The following is a 22,095-nucleotide window of genomic DNA, read 5'->3' as shown; positions in this document are numbered from 1 at the left end:
GCTGCCTTTGCACAAGGCGTTGGAGAGACCTCACTGAGAACGCTGTTCCATTCTGCAGGTCGTACCTCCAAAAGCACACAAGTCAGACTGGAAGCCGGCCAGGGAAAGGCTGCCAAAATGGCACAGAATCTCCACCGTAATGCAAATGAGATGAGGCTTAAGTACTGAACCATGTGTGCCCTAAAGGGGGAGGGGCGATCTACGATAGACATTCGAGTACCTCAAAGCCATAAATAATGCGGAAGGAAGCAAGCCTCTTTTTTTTCAGAGGTAAGAATGGTTTAGAACAGGAGGTCCTGGTACAAGACTCCAAGGAGGTAAAATATTTCCTCATGAGAAGAGTAGAAAAAGGGAGCTGGATGCATGGAGTGGCCCCTCCCAGTGGAGGTGGGGAAGACAAAAATGATAAGAGAATTCAGGAGATCCTGGGATAAAATAAGCACTGAAGATCCTGAGCTGTGAGGAGGCGAGGGGAGAGTCCGAGATCAGCAGGGGTCTGCGGTATTTGCACCAGGCTGACCAGCTGGGCCTCGCGATTACCTGCTGCCCTACTCTAGATTTCTCTGCTCGGAAGTCTCGTACGAGAGGGTGCTAACCTTTTCATTTGTAGTGGCATGGCCATATTGCACATCCGTGGTCAGATATATCTTATAATAAATGCTCTTTTTATCTCGCTTTTAATAATACACCCAAACAGCCTTTTTCTTTGCTGTAGAAAAGCTTTCTGGCTGGTCTTCCCCTGTAATTTCTCTCTAACTGGAAGCAGGCCATTGGCCCACGATGACGGTTGTGGCAAAGTTCCTTACGATTACCACTTTCTCTTTAAAAGCCGCTGTGAAGAGGAGATGAATATGTAAGGATCAGGATTAATGCAATGCACCGCTAAGCAAGCAGGACTGAAAACGTTCTGAGTGGAGCCTGCTTCTCGCAGTCCGTTCTGTTATTTTCCAGAAATATTTTTTAAAACCCGTCAATTAAGGTTGCTGCTAGGATATACATCTAAGAGTCTTTACGAGCAGATGGTTTTATGACAGATTTCATTCATCCATGGTAGTTATTTAAAATGTGGCAGGCAGCTGCGGGCACACCCACTGGAAAACAGAAGAGCCTTGCTGTTTGCTTAATGATAACATTTGACTGCCTACTCTGTCTAAACACGGAATATTTCATACAGGGCAGGGAGCACGCCAGGATGTAGTTGGTACCAAATGCCCGTCATAACCCCTTTTAGACACAGGAACTATGGCACAAACTTCACCTTAAACTGAACAGCGATGCATACTGAAACCTTGCTGTCGAATATAGCAGCTAATCAAAAACGTGAAAAACAGAAGACACTATACCTCTAAGCAAATTATGGAATTAAAAATTAAAAATGGTATGTTTACCAGTAAGGCTGTTACCAACATATGGTTTAGCCTAATGAAAAATACCGAACATCGGTGTACATAAAGAAAGGTATAGGGTCCTCTGTTCATCACGTTTTGATTTTTTTTAAAATATAGCAGCTAAACCTACTCACACCTTTCCCATATAGCGATAAAGGGCGCTAGTGGCCAGACTGTTGTGGCAGAAAACCGGATGCTCTGCAGGCCAGGATACCTTCAATTAGACCAGCGTAAGACCCTTTTGAACATGGACCTTGCAGAATATAAAAGCACAGTGCTAGAATCTTCATCAATGTGTTTTCTCTCTTTATGTATATATATATATAATTTTTTTTTAACATTATTTTTGTTGGTTTCACAATTGTTGCTAGTAGCAGTTGAATTACAGTTCTGATGAAAATCATATCTGCCCCAGAACAGAATATATGATGGTCATGTCACAGAACCAGCTTTCCTTGCTAGGAACAGCTATATCCTGTAATCACATGGAATGAAATACAACGTCATGTAAAATATTAAGCCCTTTAAAGTACAATATTTGCAATATAAATGTTTAAACATTTTTCTACTGGACAGCCAATAGCTTAATAGGGATGTGTTATGAGAAATTTCGTTAAAATTTCCCGATTTGTTTCAGTTTGTTTTAAAAACAAAACGAAGGAAAACAATTTCATTTTAAAAACTTGCTGCCGACAAAAAAGCAAACAAACCCTGCTGAACCTCCCCTCCAATCCCCCTCCCCCCGTACTGTGGTCGCTCTTGCCCCACTGGAGGTACAGGTTACAAATGGCAGTGCCGTTAATTTCTTCCATATAAAAAAGTGCCAGCCTTGGTCTGCCGGTGCCGTTTGTAAACAGACCAAGGAACGTTGCTGCCCCATGAAGAAAAATAGGTTATGGTAAGAGGGCTCAGTGATGGGGGGGATTCGTCGCAGTAGTGTGACCAACTGCCTGGTTTTGGACCGGACAGCTCAATTTTCCAGCCTGTTGTACAGTGTCCGGCTACAAGGGTAACTGGACGCTGTAAAATCTGGTCAAGCAAGGCCAGGGGTCAATCAGTGGTGGCAGCACTCCGATCACCTGCCTGTCTTCGGGGCTCAGGTTCGACTCTCCTCCTCCTCTGCGCCTCCACTGCTGTGGAGTTCATCTCATCTAAGTGCCACGCGGTGGGGGCCCCTTCTCTCCAAACTAAAGATAATTAATTGCGCAGCACCTGCTGCTGCTCCAGGCTGTCCTCCTGCCCTCTCTAAGTGAGCCCTGCGCAGGCCGCAGCGCAGCCGAACGGTGTAGTTGTTATTGGGGCCTCTAACCTTACAAGCCTGGCCGTACCGGCTGCGCTGCGGCCTGTGCGGGGGACTCTCACTGACACGGGCGGGGCAGGAGGACAGCGTGCAAAGCCGCAGCAGGGGCCCCACCGCCTGGCACTTGGACGCAGTCAAAGCGAAGCGGCAAGCCAGCTCCACAAGCTGCGGGAGACGCAGAGGAAGAGGGTCGTCGAACCCGAGCCCCGAAGATGGGCAGGCAGCGTCTGCCCAGGCAACAATCAAGGCCCAATTTGAAAGGGAAGAAAAAGGGGGGGGGGGGGGGGGAGGCTGCAGTGGCCCCTCCCTCCCCCCAAGGGTCCGGACCTGCTCCGTGGAAAAAGTTGGCAACCCCATGGAGGAGAGGCCCAGGAGCTGTTTGTTTTTTTTTCTCCGACAGAGCCCAATATATGATGTAAATAAGTTTACACCGTTCATCATGGTTGTTCCTCTCTCTTCGCTTACTTCTGCCCCCTATCCTTCTCGCTTCTCTCGCTCCTCTCGCTCCCAGCCCCACTCTCCTCCTTTTCTTGCCTGCTCCCCCTCCCCGCTCCTCGTTCATTGTAATTTCTTCCTTCTTTGAGTTAATTGTAAATGGGCGTGATGTGTTTTACGAATGTCGGTATATTAAAAGTTCTTAAATTTAAAAAATAAATAAATATATATATATATTTTTTTTTTTGTTTTGCTTTTTTTTAATTTGTTGATTTATTTCATTTCTTTTGGGCTTTTTCCATTTTAAATGAAGAGAAACAGGAAAAAAAACCAAAGCAAAACAAGAATAAAGGTCTCTGTACACCTCCCAATAACATAAATAATAAGAAGAATTAAGAGCAAAACAGTTTTACGACTCGATTCGGCAAAAGCATGCGGAATTCTGTGTCATTAGAGGATTCAGATTGGTTTCCCAGATTCTGTGACGGTGAAAAATACAGGAATTCAGAGAGATGAGATTAGCCAAGGCTGCAGTTGGGACAGACGAGTTGCATCAGCTCATCACCCCCTACCAATATTTCAGTTCATTTAGTACATTTCCTGCTCAGCTTATTACATTTCCTGTACTCAAGGTGACTAACAATAAAACGATATTAAAATACACAATTTTAAAAATCTCATTCAACCAACAAACTAAAAACACACACCAGGCAAAGCTTGCACATCCGCTTCCACCGCCCAAAACTACTCCAGACTCCCATACTTATATTTTACTGTCTTAACTGGCACCATTTCGTAACCAAATTAATATCTTATATCAAAATGCCTTCCCTTGCTTCCTAAAATGTTAAATAACCAGCCTCAGCTTGAATCCATGCTGGAAGTTTATGCCTTAAGATGGAAATGGTCTTCTTCTAATCAGTGCATGAAAAACCTCCTTCAAAGCAAGTTCTTTTACAGAGAATCCTTGAGAAGACATTAGTACCAAGAAATATAGGGGGCAGTTTTCAAAAGGATTTACAAGCATAAAACTGGGTTTTGCACGGGCAAATGCACTTTACCCGTGCAAATGGGCTTTTGAAAATTGCGAGAATACAGGCCATTGACTTGCCCATAGGATATTCATCTGTAACTGCACCTTGCACGCATAAATGGCCTTTGAAAATTACCTCCAGAATCTTTAAGGTAAACTGCCCCAAAAGCATGCAAAAATGTAAATGTTAAAAAGCCACCTTAAATTGGATTCTATACTTAAGGACCTTCTTTTTCAGTTTTTAGTTTATTTTTCCTGAGAATTTCCACCGATTTTTATCCCCAGGAAAAAAAAAAAAAAACTTAAAACGTAGATCCTTATCTATTCTGTACTGAGAGCCAATGTAGTGCGGGAAAAACTGAAGCAAGTTTCTCTCAAACATTACAGCCTGCTTGCCGCACGCCAAGGGGTTCGGTGGCAACTCCTAGAGCCAAACCCCCAAGAAACACGACCCTTTCAGGGATGCTCTCCGAAAATGATCCCAGCAAAACTACACCTGAGAGAATTTACCTGCATGCTTTTTACAATAAAAAAGTGTGCACACGCGTCCCAACGTCTGGACTGCCTCTCCCCATGCGCACAGTCCCTATGCGCATATTTTTATGCATTCGTGCAATTTTCTAAAGAGCCATTCTTCACGTAAAGCACTACTTCACCTGCATAAGACTTTGAAAATTACCCTCCCTCTTACTCATTTCATGTTCAGCTGCTAAGACATCATCGCATACAAAGAGGCCCCCTCTTTAGTGACATCTCTGTAATAATCCATGACCTGGATCTTTGCCCTGCTCCAATTTAGTCTTCTGCAGTGTCTGCTGCAGCAAATTAAATTCTACTGATAAATTACCTGCCTGCAGCCCGGTTGTTAAAAAAGATCTTCCCTGCGAGAGTTTAGGGTTGGTTATGTAGAGCGGAGACATCCACGAGAGACTTACGTCACCTGCCCTGTGGCATCTCTCCATCCTAATGTGTAGCCCTGTTGTATATACGCAGGATCCCTCCATATGAAACCAGCTGTGCCCTCTGCTGCACACTGCAAACTATCCTCATTCATGGCCAAGCAGCCATATAGGCAACTTACCAAGCAAAAAGCTAAATACATTAATTCCTACAAAATACATTGTTTTTGACCCAGTAGTTTTCACCTGTATCTATTGGGCTATGACATTGTAAGCTTTCATTTGCAACTATCCAGGATTTGTTTTCTTCACTTTCTATATCTTCTTTGCAACTCAGCTCAGCTATCATAGTGACATCCGCAGTCGGGTCCACAAACCGTAGATGCCTCCAGACCTCGGATAATGCGGGTCTTAAGTTTGGCCACTAAGTGTAGCCTTTGAATGAAGGCAGAGGTACCCTTCCCTCTTCGGAGCTGTGAGCCGTGCCTTCGCATCATCCCTAGCCTAAGGAGCAGATTGCCATCGAGCCACTGGGGTTGGCTCATAAAATATAGATTTTTTATTTTTTTTTTTAAAGTCCTGCATTTTCACAGTGGCATCAAAGCTTACCCCACTTCTTCGATGTGTCACCCAGGCAACAGAATGTACAACCACCACCCATTTAAAATGCACTAAACAGCGATTGCTTGCACTTCCGTTGCTCATTCTGCTCACCTTTACCTGCCATGACGCCTTACGTGCCTCTCCCAAACCAATCACAGGTCTAGTCTCCTCCAGCTTGGAGCCTGACCGCCCACGGTGATCGTAAAGCCAGATTCGAGCTGCCACAAGACCCGGCGATACCAGCAAGGACAGCTCATTCCCAGGATCAGGAGCTGGGCTTTTGGGAGGATCCAAAATGCTAAAGGATATAAGACGGCTACTGTCCAAAATGTCATGACTCCTGTCGTTTGGAACATGCCAGGTTTTCGTTCGCATGTTTAGCATCTTTTAGTGTAAGAGATAAGAAATCGTAATCATATTTTGAATAAAAAACAATGTACTTAGGCCCATTAAACTGCCTTTAAAAGTCCATTAATTACATAAATTCATCTAGGAAAAATAGAAGTACGGCCTGGTGTGCAAAAATTGATCATTGTCATTAGCACAAATGTAGATAAAATAGCGATGCGCTAAAATCAGGAAAGTGACTGAGAATCTCAGGTTTCAAGAAACACAGTTGCTTTGGAATGATTGCCTTTTCAGCAAAGCATTTCGGAAAAGAATAAATAAAGCTAATCAAATCTCTAGAATCCGTGAAAGAAAAAAATTCAGTGTCCTTCTGCTGGAAATATTTAGGTTATCCCGCAGGTATCGAGCTGACTTTCTCCCCTGCTCGGTTAATTTTCAAATGCGTCTCCTGCTCTCACTCGACAGACAGAGAGAGAGAGAGAGAGAAGAGCACTTGAGCCCGTGATGTTCACCTTTGATACTGCAGCCCGGACATCCCCCTCCAGTGACAAGATCTCCAATGAGGATATGAACGAGGGAGCAAAGAATAAACTTCAGGCGCCTATTTCCTGTTTGCTTTTGCTATAGAAACCAGCAGGCTAATATATTTGCTTACAGGCAATGTTCATTTCTGCGGCTTAATGAAAGCCACGCCTAATGCAGCCTCCACCTCTCCCCCACACCTTCCCAACCCAACAACGCATTGCCAATAACGGAAGTCGCTACAGACACCAGCACACATCTGCCTTCCTATATAAAGATTCAAAAAGCCGCTTTCCGTCACCATTCCACCTGCAGCCTCGCGCGGAAGGCCACGCGCCGCACTAAACTCCCCTGACGGCGATGCCCCTCCCGGAAATGCACGCGATGGTGTCCAGGCTGACCGCCTGCACTCCAAGTCCTGAAGCAGCAGCGAGTCTGCCCTGCTTTGCTTTTCTACCAGCTCTTCACCTGAACATCAGCGAATATCCAGACCATGATTCACATTTTTACCAGTATTATACAGTAAAACAAAAATATGTAATAAGTCATGTTAAAGCAATGATTCACTATGACAAAGAAAGCCAAATTAAGTCAAACATCTGGTTTTCCACTGGACTCCAGAGGCACAGGAGGGTAAATGGGGTAATTTTCACACCCCCCCCCCCCCCCAGTGCTTTGTACCCACTGGCTTGCAAGTGAATTTTCAGAAGGAAACTCCCTGTGGAGCTTCCCTTTGAAAGTTTGGGGCAGCACGGGTACCTGTGTGCCCAGGCGCTTTGATGTGCAAAGTGCATGGGGTCAAGTTCTCCCTTGCATGTGCTTTCTGGTGCCTGTCCCTGCCCCTTCTTGGCATGGCTGTCATGAAATATCTGGGGCCAGGGAGCTGGGTGGCAGGGAAACTCAATTTTCAAACCACATGCTCACGGGGGTAAACTGTCTCCCCACCCCCACCCCCCAGGTGATTTGCCAGAGGTCACCCGGAATCTTGCATATTTGACCTAGGACTTCTCCAGACTCACTGTGTCCACGGCGCTAACAAAGGCCTTTCGCCTCCAGGCCACCGGTTCAAACCCCTGCTCGGGCAGCCTTTGTGAAATCAAGGAGACTCCAGGGGCGCCCCCTAGTGGATTCCTATGAATCTGTGAATTCTTCTGCACATTTGTGAGGAGGGCACACAAGGCCATGCCTCCCTAACATTAGCTCTACTTCCGGGATATACTGCTTGCATTCTGCACACTCTCTCATGTTTGCATTTACACTACATGCAATACAAGGCTCTATCAAGTATTATAAACCCTTAAAGATTCAAAAATCACTCTTAACACATTTCACCTACAGTAGCATAAGGCTGCAATAACCCTTTTTATTACAGCAATGATTAAACAGTAGGATCTGTAAAACCGCTGTTGGTTGATGTTATGTCACATTCAGCAACGGTAAAATGCTTCCTTTCGCAAGGAATGACTTAGCGGGCACGGAGAGCTTAACTGCTTACACAAACCCACACAATGGTCAGGAACGGGTTGCACAATAGCCAGTTACAGCCTCACCCACTGAGCTACGACTTCTCATCTGCCACATGAACCAGCAGGTGGAACAGTAAGGGGAAACAGGTGGGGTAGATGCAGGAAGCCGGGCCAGGGGTGGAAGGCAGATGTGCCCGGCAGTGGTGACCACCTGCTGTATGATGACTGGCAGTTAAATAGTAAAAGCCAGCTGGAAATCTTGATTGCTATCTGTGGCATCCTACCATGGCTTGCTGCCTTGTAAAAATAAAATGTTCACGGTGCTGTGTTAATTGTTCTAGTAAAGAGGGTTTTCATGCAGATGTAGGCCAGCCATTACCTGCAAGAGCCCATTATATAAGGGTCCTGCTTTTCCAATTGCTTCTTTCAATGGATGAACGTGCTACCTCAACCAAGATCGCTCAAGAGGGCTATCTACTGAACCAAGTTTAATCTAGTCTTTAAATCCTCAATCAAACTTTTCCAGTTTCTATTAAATATTAGAAAACATCACAGTATCAGTTACCAGACAAAGAAACAACGGAGACAGCATATGCTGTATCAATAAATAATTTGGGTCCGTCTTCAAAGAGGTTTGTCCAGCTAAGTTGGAACTTTGTCAGGCAAACCCTAGAATTTCAAATTTCCCACCAATCTGAAGAAGGTGATTAACCAGATAAAATGTATCCGGATAAGTTAGGGGCATTCAAAGCGGGCCAAGCTTATCCTGATAAGTTAACCAGATAATGCCAATATTCAGTTATCCAGTTTAAGGTTGCTTCAGAGCAGTCTTAGTTGTCTGGGTAAGTTTACTCCGATGACGTCAACTTTAACCGGTTATCTTCAGTATATGGCTGGTTCAGTAAAAATGATAACAAAAAAAATGAATAAAGCTAAGCAGAGTGATCCCCCAACCCTTCCACCTCCTAAAATAATTGAAGCAATATTGGGGAGGCTGGTGCCCAATCGTCTTCCACAACCTCCCAATTTAAATAAAAAGAAGTAGTGGCCTACAGCTGCCTGAGGCCCCTCCTACCCCCACGATTTTTATATTCAAAGCAAGATACAGGCCCCTCTCCTCCCATCACACCTACAGAGTGGCAACCCCCGCCGCTACCCTTCAAACCCTCCCTCCACTCCTGGAACACCCCCCAAGTCTCCAAGGCCAGCCAGAGTGGAAGAGTCGCACCACTGACAGCCACGAAGATGGCGCATGCTACCAAGGCGCCTGTCGAAATACGGAGCAGTACGACCTACCACTCCGGCCAACCTTGGAGAAGAAGGGGGTCTGGGACCTGATTTGAATTGAAAAACCTTGGAGGGTGGGGTCAGGGTCCCTCAGGTCACTATGGCCCGCTACTCATTTTTAATGAATTCAGAAGGTTGGAGGAAATCAGGTGCTAGCCCCAATATTTTTTTTTTTTTAAATTATTTTGTGGGATGGAAGGGTTGGGGGATCATCTGCTTTTCTTTTTTCCCCATTATGAATATAGCTATGTTATGAATACGGGAACGCTCAGCTGGATAAAATGAATCCAATATACTCGGCAGGAGATGCGTCCCGCTGAACACACCGGTTATCATTACTGGGTAATCTGTGACTCGCCGCCTTACTGAATATGAACCAGATTAATCAGATCTGATTAAGTATCCAGCCCATGTAAAGTAATTATGGCCCCAAGAATTGTATCATCTAATTTGGGTGGGTGCGAAAGAGAAAGTTTCTAGATTTGGGCACAAAATTATGGATATAGAATAAATACGGTGGGGGGGGGGGGGGGGTTTAATGGCCTAATTTCTTGTTAGGCTCCAAGCGCGCTAGTGTCCCTAGCGCCTCTTTTTACCACCGAGCCTAATTTAAATAAATGTATTTACTGAATCGCGCACATAGGAGGGTGCCCTGTGCGCGCACTGGGAGAGCGGGTGCTCGCCCGCTCTCCCGCGTTTTTTCCTGTATCGGCCCGTTGGTTTCTTAAGAGATGGTATAACAATATGTACAGGTCAAATTATTTTTATGGCCCTCTCGTAGTCTCTCTCTTGAAGTACAAATAAAAGATCCAAGTAAACCTCAGGTTACCCAGTGGAAAGCATTAAAATCTTACATAATTTTAGAGCCACATTTCAAAATCTGTGTAATGTTTCTGAATATAAAACAGAAATAATTAGAGGGTAAAACACACACGCAATAAGCCATCAAGATACACCTACTACTCAGTACACTTGGTTTGTGTCGCACACGGGAAGATTTAGCAATGTTATACCCCAGATGTGCTTAAGATTTATCCATAAAAATAAAAAATGCCAGTGCAAACAAAAGTAGCTCTTCACTGGAGCAAACTCTTCCATGCTTTTTCAAAAAAGTTCTCTCTGTTTTCCTAGAGATGAAAGATTTTTTAAAAATCTCTCTCTCTCTCTCTCTCTCTCTCTATATATATATATATAAATATTTTATCACCCAGGACCGGAGAGAAGGGCAGCAGTGGTACTTACCGCACGACGCTCTGCATGCTCCTGAGAGGTCTCGCAGAAACCAATGGGACCCTCCTCACCACCCCCACCCTGGAGCTCTGCTATCCATCCCTGGACATGTCTGGGCACGCGCACAACCAAGCCAGGCATTTTGCTATTTTGACCACTGGTCCATGGACTCCACTGTGCAGACCTGGCTACTGAACTCTAAAGCCAACTAAAAATCGAGTTGAAATCTTTTTTTTTTCTCTATTCTCACATAAATTCACTTCTAAAAAAAAAAGACACACCCTGAAATAAATGGAAGAAAACTTATGGTTTGTTTGTTTTTTTTGTTTATTGATGAACCTCACATACTGTACAATAAGATGTGCAATCTGGTGAGCCAACGTCTTTATACCAGACACAAGCTGGGTAATGCACGGAGACTGATCAGCTAAGTTAGCAGGAAACCACTGCCTACTGTGAATCACAAAGTAACCCAACACATGGAAGAAACACAACTGCAGTGAGGCAAAACTTACAAGGCACGGATATTCAGCAACTGCAAAACCAGTTATCCGGAATATAAATTCCATCCCTACAAACACGTGGACACACCTGAATGAGCCAAAATATATTCTGAACCACACTTTCAGTGGTGAGAATAGTTTTGATGTACATAAATCATACTTTCATGTGCAGAACACACCCAAGGCATGTCTTCTGCACATAAAAAGGGTGGGGGGAAGTGGCTTTTCCTCTGCCCCCCCCCCCCCCCCCGCAGCACCAGATCTCGCTTCCTCCTCGTAAACTCCTCCCCCTCCCCTTTCCAGAGTTAAGATGTGCACTCAGCCTATGCAAAAGGCCGAGGAAACATTTTACCTCTGCTATGAGCGTTTTGTAAACTCCCAATGCATTAATATACTATTTGCTTCCCACGTGAGGAGCTGATTTGGGGTTTTCTCCCACACGATTAAGACCATGCACTGAATTTCAATGCAGCTTTACCACGCACACGATTAACATTGGTGGCACAAGGAATGGTCTTCTATTCATCAGCCAGTGGACCCCCGCCCATAACCCAGCATCCAGAAAACACAGAAACAACTTGAAGTATGCATGCTCCTGAAAGGATATACAATATACTGCCAGTGGGATACACATACATCTCTGCACCATCTGCTGATGTCACTTTTTGGCAACAACTGCAATTTCACCTTTACACTACAGTGCAAGTTTTCCATTAAGAAAATAGATGCAGATTTTTGTGACTCATAATAAAGTAATGAAATGATTGTTTCCCTAATCCAAGCATTCAGCATTATATTGCAGTCTGGCTTGTGCGTGTGCCTACAGAGCACCATGTGTGTGTGTGTGTGTGTGTGTGTGTGTGTGCGTGCGTGAGTGCGTGCATGTGTGTGTGCATGCATGTGTGTATGCGTGCATGTGTGTGTGTTTTTTCACACTACAGGCATAAAATGGAAAAGCATCTTTACTAGATAGGACCCTAAAAGGCTGTGATTTTACTCAATTGTTATTTACCCAGAGGTTGTTATCAGACAGATTAAGTGGAGCAGACTTTGCCAGGCATTCCTAAATGATAGTTTGCAAATAACCCATGACAAAATAGAAAACATAGATCTTTCCTTTAATGAGCACTGTTAAGGTTTTAAGGAGACATGCCAAACAGATGTAATGACTTTGGAGGTTCTCTGCTTGTATGGTAGACTGTAAGGGTTTCCCAAGAGGTGGAAAATTGTAAGAGAACTCTTTCATTTTGAAACCAGAGACACAACTAGGGCTGCCCAGGTGACTAAATATGGGATTTAGCTAATGCCACCCATGATTTCCACTACACTAAGCTCTTACTAAATGGCACAGTCAAATCTTAAAGACAGATTGGCCCCTCCTCTGAAAGCAGTGGAGAAGATGCCTTAACACAGTATTAGCAAAACATGACGAGGCATCAAGCATAAATGAGCATTAATGGGCTTGCATTAATGACTCATTATAACAACATCCAAATGAGTTTTGTGTTAATTTACTAGCGTTAAAGTTAACTCAATTTGGATGTTATCGCAAAAACTTAACGGATCCTTCCTGAGATATAATTACGTATTTTTGTGTTAATAGGTCTGTTTTCACTTTTGCAAGGTTCAATGCACGTTATTTTTCTATGTGGTAACAGCTATTGAGCTGTTTTTGTTTTAGATTTGCAACCAATTACCTCATTGGTGCAGGTTTTTGCATTAAAATTTCTGCAAACTAACGCAGAGTAAAAGCGCTGTTAACGCATGTGAACTAAACTGTGGAAGCATAAGGGCATTGGCTTCCACTGAAGTAATACAGTTGAAATAAGAAATAAGCTGTTAGTCCAGTGCAAAGGTATAATTTACAATACCTTAGTGACTAGCTAATTTCAAATGTGTTAAGTATTCACAATAAAGAGGTATCATCTACAGCTTATTGGCTGACTTATTTCTATGCACCCATGTAGACTAACACAGCAATCACACAGCTTCATACAAGACTAAACAAATTAAGATCCCTCTTCTTGGTTCTCATTTTACATCACTGTTTACAATTTCTTAAAGCTCCTCCTACTTTCCTACTCTCACCTTTACGCGTGTCAGAAAAACCAATTGGGGAGGGTGGAGAACCAGGACGAGATGGCTGAGATAACCCACAAGCAGCAGTGCATGGGACAGATTAAAGGCTGACACGCCAAGAAATGACACAGGGAGAGCTAGTGCTGAGGGCATTTATACATCTACCCAAAGTGATAGAGAGCCAGACAGGAAGACAACTGGTCCTCATCTGCTGTCTTTTACCTTCTTATTATCCAAGCATCATGCAGGTGTCACACTGACGGAGGGAAAACAGCATCAAACACCAAACCCTACACCCAAGAAAGGAGATTTTTTTTTTTTTAAATGGCAAGTGCAGCCGTACTAAAAGATGCACAAAAAAATGCACAAAAAAATGCAAAAACATCACAAAACATAATAGACACAAATATAAAAAAATGCAGCAATAAGATGAAGAAAGACAGAGATAAGCAAGCTGATATTCTGTAGACTCAAGCTAGCACTAGCACTCTAATTGTACAGTAGTGAGGGGAGCTTTTGGAGGAAAAGGGGGGTCTCATGTTTTGTGAGAAAAATTTGATAGAAGCTACTGAGATTCCTGCAGCACATTTCTCTGCTCTGTAGCATGGCTGCAAGCAGAAAACATTCAAAACATTGCATGCAGAAAGCGAAAACTCTAAAAGAGCACGTCCCCTCAGCTCACCAGGACTTCTCTGGACAATAATGCCCTACAGAACAAACAAAAGGGCTGACTTTCACTTTTGAGAATCAATTTTTTATCACATCATGGCTCTTATCTCTATTGGCCAAGGCAGCTATTACTCTGTGGCACCAGGTCCTCGCGCTGGAACAGCATTTATTATCGCATTTATTTATAGTCCACAAAAGTAATCGTTACCCCTGGGATCAGGTTACCAATGGTGAGCATAACAGACTCTTCTTTTAAGTTAATTTTAAAGCCTGTGAAAAGTGTCAGCCCACAGAACTAAAAACTGGATTTCTCCATCCATGCACAGAACAAGTTGTCCATAGGTCCACTAATATGTCCCAGTTTGAGTTAGAACCACCACCATGTGAGAAGGAAGCTTGGAGTCCCTGCCCAGTCAGTCTTTCTTCAACTAAACATGGTAGCTATACTAAGGAGCCGAGCTATAAGAGGATTAGTGCGTCCACAACGAGTGTCCAATGCGCCGGGAAACTAACAGCGCTCATCACATGCAAATGCATGTCTGCGGCTATTAGTTATTGCCCCCACATGCAAAAAAAAAAATATGCACTGGACTCGCACATTTTTATGCTCACAAATTAATGCCCGCCCAGAGCAGGCGTTAATTTCTGAGCAGCCCAAAAAGTTGTACAGGAAAGCAGAAAATACTGCTTTTCTGTACATCCTCAGACTTAATATCGTGGTGATATTAAGTTGGAGGAATCAAAAGTTTAAAAAGTTAAAAATAAAACATTTTTTTTAAAAAAAAAAGTGCCGGCGGTCAGGTTAGGTCAGTTAACGAGCATCCATTTCCGTAACCCGTGGCTGTGCGCCGGTTAGGAAAACGGACGTTTGTAAAATTGATCGTCCGCCTTCCTAACCAGCGAACAGCCGACCTCTCCTGGGCGCCCGCTGCCAAGGAGACGCTAGGGGCGTGCAATCGACCCTAGCGCCTCCTCGGCAGCTCGAGACCCCCTAATTCAAATATCCCACGGCGCCTCCAGGAGAGGTCCCTGTGCATGCGTTAGGTGCTCAGCACTGAACACCCGCTTTCGGCGCACTTTTATTGCATCGGCCCCTATAGGTTTTAGCAACTGAACTCTTTTCCACTAGAAACTAGCAAAGACCATGACTTCGTATGAACAGTGGCTCGCCAGGATATTGAGCAGCAATTTCTGATGATCACATGACATTCCATTTATAAATTCATAATGCAACTCAAAACCAGCTTTAGAACTGGAAATATCATAACACATTTCCTAGCTTCTAAAAGGGTGAAATCAGCTCTGGTGATACGGAAATATTTAACGGAGGTCTATTATGAAAAAGCCCCTCGTATTACCATGATTATTTCCAAAATCTATTCATTATTGAATAAAATGTCAACAAATAAGTTTAATTATATGGAAGCCTGGGAAGTAGACCTGGAAGAGCAAGACTATTCAAGCAAGCCTTCAGCTAATCCCTCCACATACTCTCCTTTCTCCACACCCCCCGCCTCTCCCACTCCGCTAATTTTGTTGCCTTATAAACATCATTGTCATCCTCTCCTCATGTTGTAAATACAATTTTCATAATATCTAAGACCGTGCTTTCTCTTAAAATGTTAACATAGTTATCTAATCCTAATGTTATAAATATACTATTATTCTTGATTCCCTTTATAGCCATGTTACACTAATTTATTTCCATGCTATCTAATCCTGCTGTTGCAAATATTATATTTTATTCTTGGTACTCTGTAAAACCACGTTTCGCTAATTTAATGTTCCATGTAAACCGATATGATGTTCCCAACGAATGTCGGACTATAAAAAAATGTCAAATAAATAAATAAGAACTCTGGGGAGAGGGAGGATCTTTACTTTCTGTCTGTTAAGTGGAGTTCTGTATTCTCTATGGTAACTGAAAATAGTTACAAAATGCTTTATAAATGGTATAGGACACCAGAAAGACTGAAAAAGATATACCCTAATTTGGATGGCTTATGTTGGCGAAAATGTGGTCAGCTGGGCTCTTTTTGGCACATTTGGTGATCTTGCCTAGTGATTACCAAATTTTGCAATGTGAAGTAGCGAGAGATCTGAAGATATGGTTGTTGAATGTACCATTTGCCTGACTTATCTGCACATCAGAACAGGTTTATACAGCAAGTGGCTCTTGCCACTAGGTATAGGCTGGCAATGTGGTGGGAAAAGGATATGACACCTTCACTGGCTTTAGTATTTTCGAGACTGAAAATGATTCATCACATGGAAAAATTAACAGCTACATGACACGACACTCATCAAGCTGACTCAGATTAAGGTAACTTTTCACAAAAGGTTAGAGCAATTGGTTGAACTTTAATTCCTCCAGAGGGTCAGAATTTACGATATTGGGCCCTTCAGGTGGCAGCTCCCAAAAGGGACATATTTGGTTTTAAACGTATAGACTCATAGTTCAACTTATGATTGTTTTAAACTTTTCTAACGATTACACTCAAGATTTTTATTTTATTTATTTAACAGTTTTTTATACCGACCTTCATAGTAAATAACCATATCGAATCGGTTTACAGTTTAACAAAGGGAAAACTAGAGTAATAATTCAAGTAAACGAAAGATAACAATAGGTAGGAATAAGTCAAAGTTACAATCAACAGGGGGAGAGAACTTGGAAGCTTACAACAAGCTGGAAAGAAGAAAGGCCGGTAAAGTGTTGTTACCATAGAATGAACAAATTAACAAATTAAATTAATTAAATTAATTAAATTAATTAAATTAAATTAAATTAAATTAATTAAATTAACAAAAATTAAATTAAATTAAAAAACTTAAACAGTGCTATAACCTGAAAGATGGAACAGAGCTTATATGAGGGGTGGGAGGGATGAGTGAGAAACGGGATTTACGCCACGTTACCTCATGTATGAAGTCGGATAGATCTAATGCTGTTCGTTTATATATACAAATGGTTTAGGCGCATACTGGGCGCCCCTGTTCTTTTGTTCTTTATTTTGTTTGGATTTTGTGAAAAATGTATTGTATCCTATGGCTTGTGGTGGTGTTAAAAGAACAGTTAAAAAATGTATTAGAAATATCAGGGCTAGGTAATCAAGAATTATGACATCAAAAATAATCCATTTTTGTTAAGATGGGTGTTTTGGAAGCAGATAAAGAGCACTGGGCCCATCTGGTCTGGCCACTCTTCTTCCTGTTGCAGTAACCCGGAACCTGTGTGGTCTCTGGCTTTTCCTTCCATTTTCTCCCAATTAAAAATCTGTGCTTATTCCATGACTTCTTTAATTCAGCTTTTGTCTTTTGTCTCCACCACCATCCCCTGTACTGGGAGGCTGTTCTATACATTCATCATCCTTTCTGTATAATAATATTTCCTTAAAGTTACTTCTGAATTTGTTCTCCCTGAGCCTCATCCCATGGCCCTTCAATTCAGAAAAAATACATACGTGCAAGATCTAACGTCAAGCCCAACATCTGAAAACTCTAGAACTGCCTGAATGTGGGATTCCGGCAGTCGCTTCACCTTTTAATGCCCTTCTGCAAATTCCATATCTGAAGTTTCCGCAAACAATAAAGCGATGCTTCCCAACGTATCAGCAGAAGGAAAGCCACTTGAGACTTTACAGCTGGATTAGGCCAGGCATTTAGGGCTGTGTTTGTGTAAGGAAGGTGAGAGAACGAAGGGGGATAGGGTAGCCACTAGCCACTATCAAAAAAAAGGCTTTTAAGAATTTACAAGAAATGCCATACCGGGTCAATCCAATCTTTCATCAAACGGCCAATCCAGGTAGCCTGGAAGAATTGCTCACAAGATTTCACTTTGGTTAAATTTAGATGTCGCCCTACTCCAAAAAGGACCCAAGGCAGCTTACAACATCAAGAATACAGTACAATAAAATTCATAAAATATAAAGTAAATCATAACAGACACAAAATTGTTCAGAGTAGTTAAATCACAAGCAGATTGTGATAAATTGCAGGAAGACCTTGTGAGACTGGAAAATTGGGCATCCAAATGGCAGATGAAATTTAATGTGGATAAGTGCAAGGTGATGCATATAGGGAAAAATAACCCATGCTATAATTACACAATGTTGGGTTCCATATTAGGTGCTACAACCCAAGAAAGAGATCTAGGTGTCATAGTGGATAACACATTGAAATCGTCGGTTCAGTGTGCTGCGGCAGTAAAAAAAGTAAACAGAATGTTGGGAATTATTAGAAAGGGAATGGTGAATAAAACGGAAAATGTCATAATGCCTCTGTATTGCTCCATGGTGAGACCGCACCTTGAATACTGTGTACAATTCTGGTCGCCGCATCTCAAAAAAGATATAATTGCGATGGAGAAGGTACAGAGAAGGGCAACCAAAATGATAAAGGGGATGGAACAGCTCCCCTATGAGGAAAGACTAAAGAGGTTAGGACTTTTCAGCTTGGAGAAGAGACGACTGAGGGGGGATATGATAGAGGTGTTTAAAATCATGAGAGGTCTAGAACGGGTAGATGTGAATCGGTTATTTACTCTTTCGGATAGTAGAAAGACTAGGGGGCACTCCATTAAGTTAGCATGGGGCACATTTAAAACTAATCGGAGAAAGTTCTTTTTTACCCAACGCACAATTAAACTCTGGAATTCATTGCCAGAGGATGTGGTTAGTGCAGTTAGTATAGCTGTGTTTAAAAAAGGATTGGATAAGTTCTTGGAGAAGAAGTCCATTACCTGCTATTAAGTTCACTTAGAGAATAGCCACTGCCATTAGCAATGGTAACATGGAATAGACTTAGTGTTTGGGTACTTGCCAGGTTCTTTTGGCCTGGATTGGCCACTGTTGGAAACAGGATGCTGGGCTTGATGGACCCTTGGTCTGACCCAGTATGGCATTTTCTTATGTTCTTATGTTTTTCTTATCATAACAAAATCATCACCATAGCAAAATAGAGCCCTATCTCTACCCTCTCTCTCACAGAAGGTGGAGGTCAGAACCCTAACCGCCACACCTCCAAACCATCCCAAGCTAATTACTCCACAGATGCTCCGCATCGCTCCCAAAGGAATTTCCAAAGATCCTAATGAGGAGATCCATTCTCTGATGTTCAAGCTCAGTGCCAGATAATAAGACATGTCATTCCCCAAGCCTACATGGTTACTAGTTTGTTTTTTTTAACAGACCGGTCCTCCAGAAACTTGTTCAAACCTTTTTTAAACCCAGCCCTGTTGAGGTCTTAGTAGTAATGTTCCCTGCAATGTCAATCATCATAAAAATCTGTTATACTTTTGAACATTGAAATCATTGTCTCTGTGTGCTGTGGTGGTCAAAAAAGCAAACAAAATGTTAGGAAGGGAATGATGAATAAAATGGAGAAAATGTCGTAATGCCTCTGTATCGCTCCATGGAGAGACCGCACCTTGAGTACTGTGTGCAATTCTGGTCGCCGCATCTCAAAAAAGATATAGTTGCACTGGAGAGGTTGCAGAGAAGGGCGACCAAAATGATAAAGGGGATGGAATGGCTTCCCTATGAGGAAAGGCTAAAGAGGTTAGGGCTGTTCAGCTTGGAGAAGAGATGGCTGAGGGGAATATGACAGAAGTCTACAAAATTGTGAGAGGTTTGGAACAGGTAAATGTGAATTGGTTATTTACTGTTTCAGATAACAGAAGGACTAGGGGGCACTCCATGAAGTTAGCAAGTAGCACATTTAAAACAAATCAGAGAAAATTCTCTCTCACTCAATGCACAATTATGCTCTGGAATTGGTTGCTGGAGGATGTGGTTAGTGCAGTTAGTGTAGCTGGGTTTAAAAAAGGTTTGGACAAATTCTTAGAGGAGAAGTCCATTAACTGCTATTAATCAAGTTGACTTAGGGAATAGCCACTGCTATTACTGGCATTAGTAGCATGGGATCTACTTAGTGTTTGGGTACTTGCCAGGTTCTTGTGGCCTGGATTGGCCACTGTTGGAAACAGGATGCTGGGCTTGATGGACCTTCGGTCTGACCCAGTATGGCAACTTCTTATATTCTTAACCTAATTTAAAAACATGCATCAGCAAACCTGTTGATGGCGCCACGGTTTATAATTAGGAACAGATGAAAATCAATGCAGAAAATGAAGCTGCAATGCCAGGCAGCGCCTTACTGTCGTTCCTTGTACTATAGCCAGGACAACTTTTTTAGCCTTAAAACTACTGGACGTAAACAATAGAAAGAGAAACGCGTGTATTGAAATATAGAACTTCACATGCAAAGGAAACAAGAAGGTATTTGTGTACTTCCGCTGAAATTACTTTTAAATCAAACAAATTCACTGGGTGACACATCACGGTGAAAGCAGGCGTTCCGGCTTACCAAAATGTCCATGCTCTCTCGGCGCAGGGCAGCCTGGTCGGGCCTCTCTGGCACGGCGTTGCAGATGATAGCATTCATGGGGACGGTGGACCTGATTATGGGCAAGCTCAGAGACCTGAACTCCTTCACAGCCTGTTCCACTTTCAGTTCATCACCAGGTTTGGCTAAGAAGCAGCAAATAAAAAAAAACAAAACAGTGTTCAATATGCAGCAGAAAGCAGGAGAGCTCTAATTATCCTCATGGTTTATCTGATATTTCTAGAATTTCCAAAAGAACTCAAATTAAAATCCCGCCCGTTATGGCAGCTTTGGTAAACTATTTGCTGGCTTTCTCACAAAAGACGCTGCTCTGTAAACATCTAACTGGAAGTCTTAGAAGTGTAACTATCATTTCCCAGTCTTACTACAGGGGATTTACTGCAATTGGAATATGCATCTAAAAGAGACAGTACATCTACTAGGGATGTGCATTCAACTCAAGACTGAATTTTACCTTGCAAGCAGGTTCTAAGCAGCAATGTAGATGGACCAAATGGAATAATTGTGTGTGTTTGTTTTTTTTATAAATGGAAATGAATGAGGAATTTTCATTTTGGTTTGTTTTACCACACAAGAAATGCTCAATTCCTCTCCCCTTCCCCCACAAAATAAATAAATAAATAAATAAAAGCTCCAAATACTTTCAGGTTCATTTGTTTCAGAAAATATTGCGCATTATTTGCAGGGTCTGCTGTTTTTGCAAAACGAATACAAATTAAAAATAAGCCCACAAAATGAAAAAGTGAATTAAAAATGATCAATAAGCAAACAAAACAAACCGAATAAAGATTTCCCTGCACATCCCCAACATCTACGGCCCCTAAAGTACAGGAAGTAACTATCAAGGCTCACGCTTTCTTACCTTTTATAAAATTCAAAGTGTGTTTGAATCTGTGTTACATGAGTAACATCTTAAATTAAATAAATTAATAGTTCAATACACATTAGAGACTTTCAAAACATGAATAAAACAGCAGAATTATTTGCCGCTCATCTGAAAGCCTTAAATTATCATCTTTTACTCCAATTCTGAGACCCATTTTAAAGAAGGTGATCTTCCTGAGCTCTCTTTCTGCTCCTGGCTGCAGAAGTAGCGTTCACATTCTCCTTGGAGAAGAAAGGGATCCCGGCCACTGCTCAAGGCATTTGGGGGCACAGATAAGACTATTTAGCCAGATTAAGCATTCATATTGGCACTGCCTGGCATAGATTAGTCCAGGGATTAACTCCAGAGTTCAAGGACCACAAGCAGGTTTGGTTTCCAGGATAAGGAAAACACACCAGTGACCTAGTGCCTAGACAAAAACCGGCAAACATATCTTAATGAATATTCACTGTGCGTATCCTGCTTACCCTGTTTCTCTCCTAGCACAGACAGCCCGAAAGCCAAAGGCACCTCCTTACCCTGGGCCCCCTGGGCTGCATTGGCAGCTGGAGAACGCAGAGAAGACCAGACAAGCCGCAGTTTGCAAGAGAACAGTCATGTGCACGGTATTACATCAGTGATCCAGCCATACATACCAAACCATGCTAAAGACTTCCAGTGACCCACCCTTCCATTCCCCTCTGTTCAACGGGATCAGATTAATAAAAACAAAACTGTGCTGGGATCTATTTCCAGCCAGCCAGCTTTCTAAGAAGCCCAGTCTACCTGGGTCAGTGAAGGGATTATTAGCTTTGCAGGTCAACTACAAGATCAACACAGTGTATTCATCAGACATTACATGAACACAACATAGCACATGTCAGCGGAAGATGACTTTTTGGACCATCAAGTCTCCCTGGTTGCCCCTACCTACACTGCTCTAGCTAAGGATATCTCCCAGCTGCTAGCCATGCAAAACTTGACCACCTGCAGAAGCTTGCTCTTCATCCTTCTGTGCCCTTTGCTGGGGATTGTAGCCAAGCCAGCCTGCTGCCCAGGCTAG

At 42.7% G+C, this 22,095-nt stretch overlaps 1 protein-coding gene across 3 annotated transcripts in view; it reads right to left on the bottom strand.

Annotated features, from left to right (window-relative positions):
• Positions 1-22,095, bottom strand: part of PLEKHG5 (pleckstrin homology and RhoGEF domain containing G5) — a 123,664-nt gene that overhangs the window by 50,497 nt on the left and 51,072 nt on the right. Inside the window, exon 7 of one of the 3 annotated variants that reach the window (XM_029578615.1) lies at positions 20,129-20,292. In XM_029578615.1, coding sequence (XP_029434475.1) covers positions 20,129-20,292 — 164 coding nt within the window. Of the gene's footprint in view, positions 1-5,769; positions 6,468-20,128; positions 20,293-22,095 lie in introns of those variants that run through there. The other 2 variants (XM_029578616.1, XM_029578617.1) reach the window with 2 other exon arrangements.

Source organism: Rhinatrema bivittatum, chromosome 15 (genome assembly GCF_901001135.1).
Source record: "Rhinatrema bivittatum chromosome 15, aRhiBiv1.1, whole genome shotgun sequence".
Classification (NCBI taxonomy): domain Eukaryota; kingdom Metazoa; phylum Chordata; class Amphibia; order Gymnophiona; family Rhinatrematidae; genus Rhinatrema; species Rhinatrema bivittatum.
The sequence above is the reverse complement of the archived record's forward strand: the minus strand, read 5'-3'. Positions and strand labels throughout refer to the sequence as shown.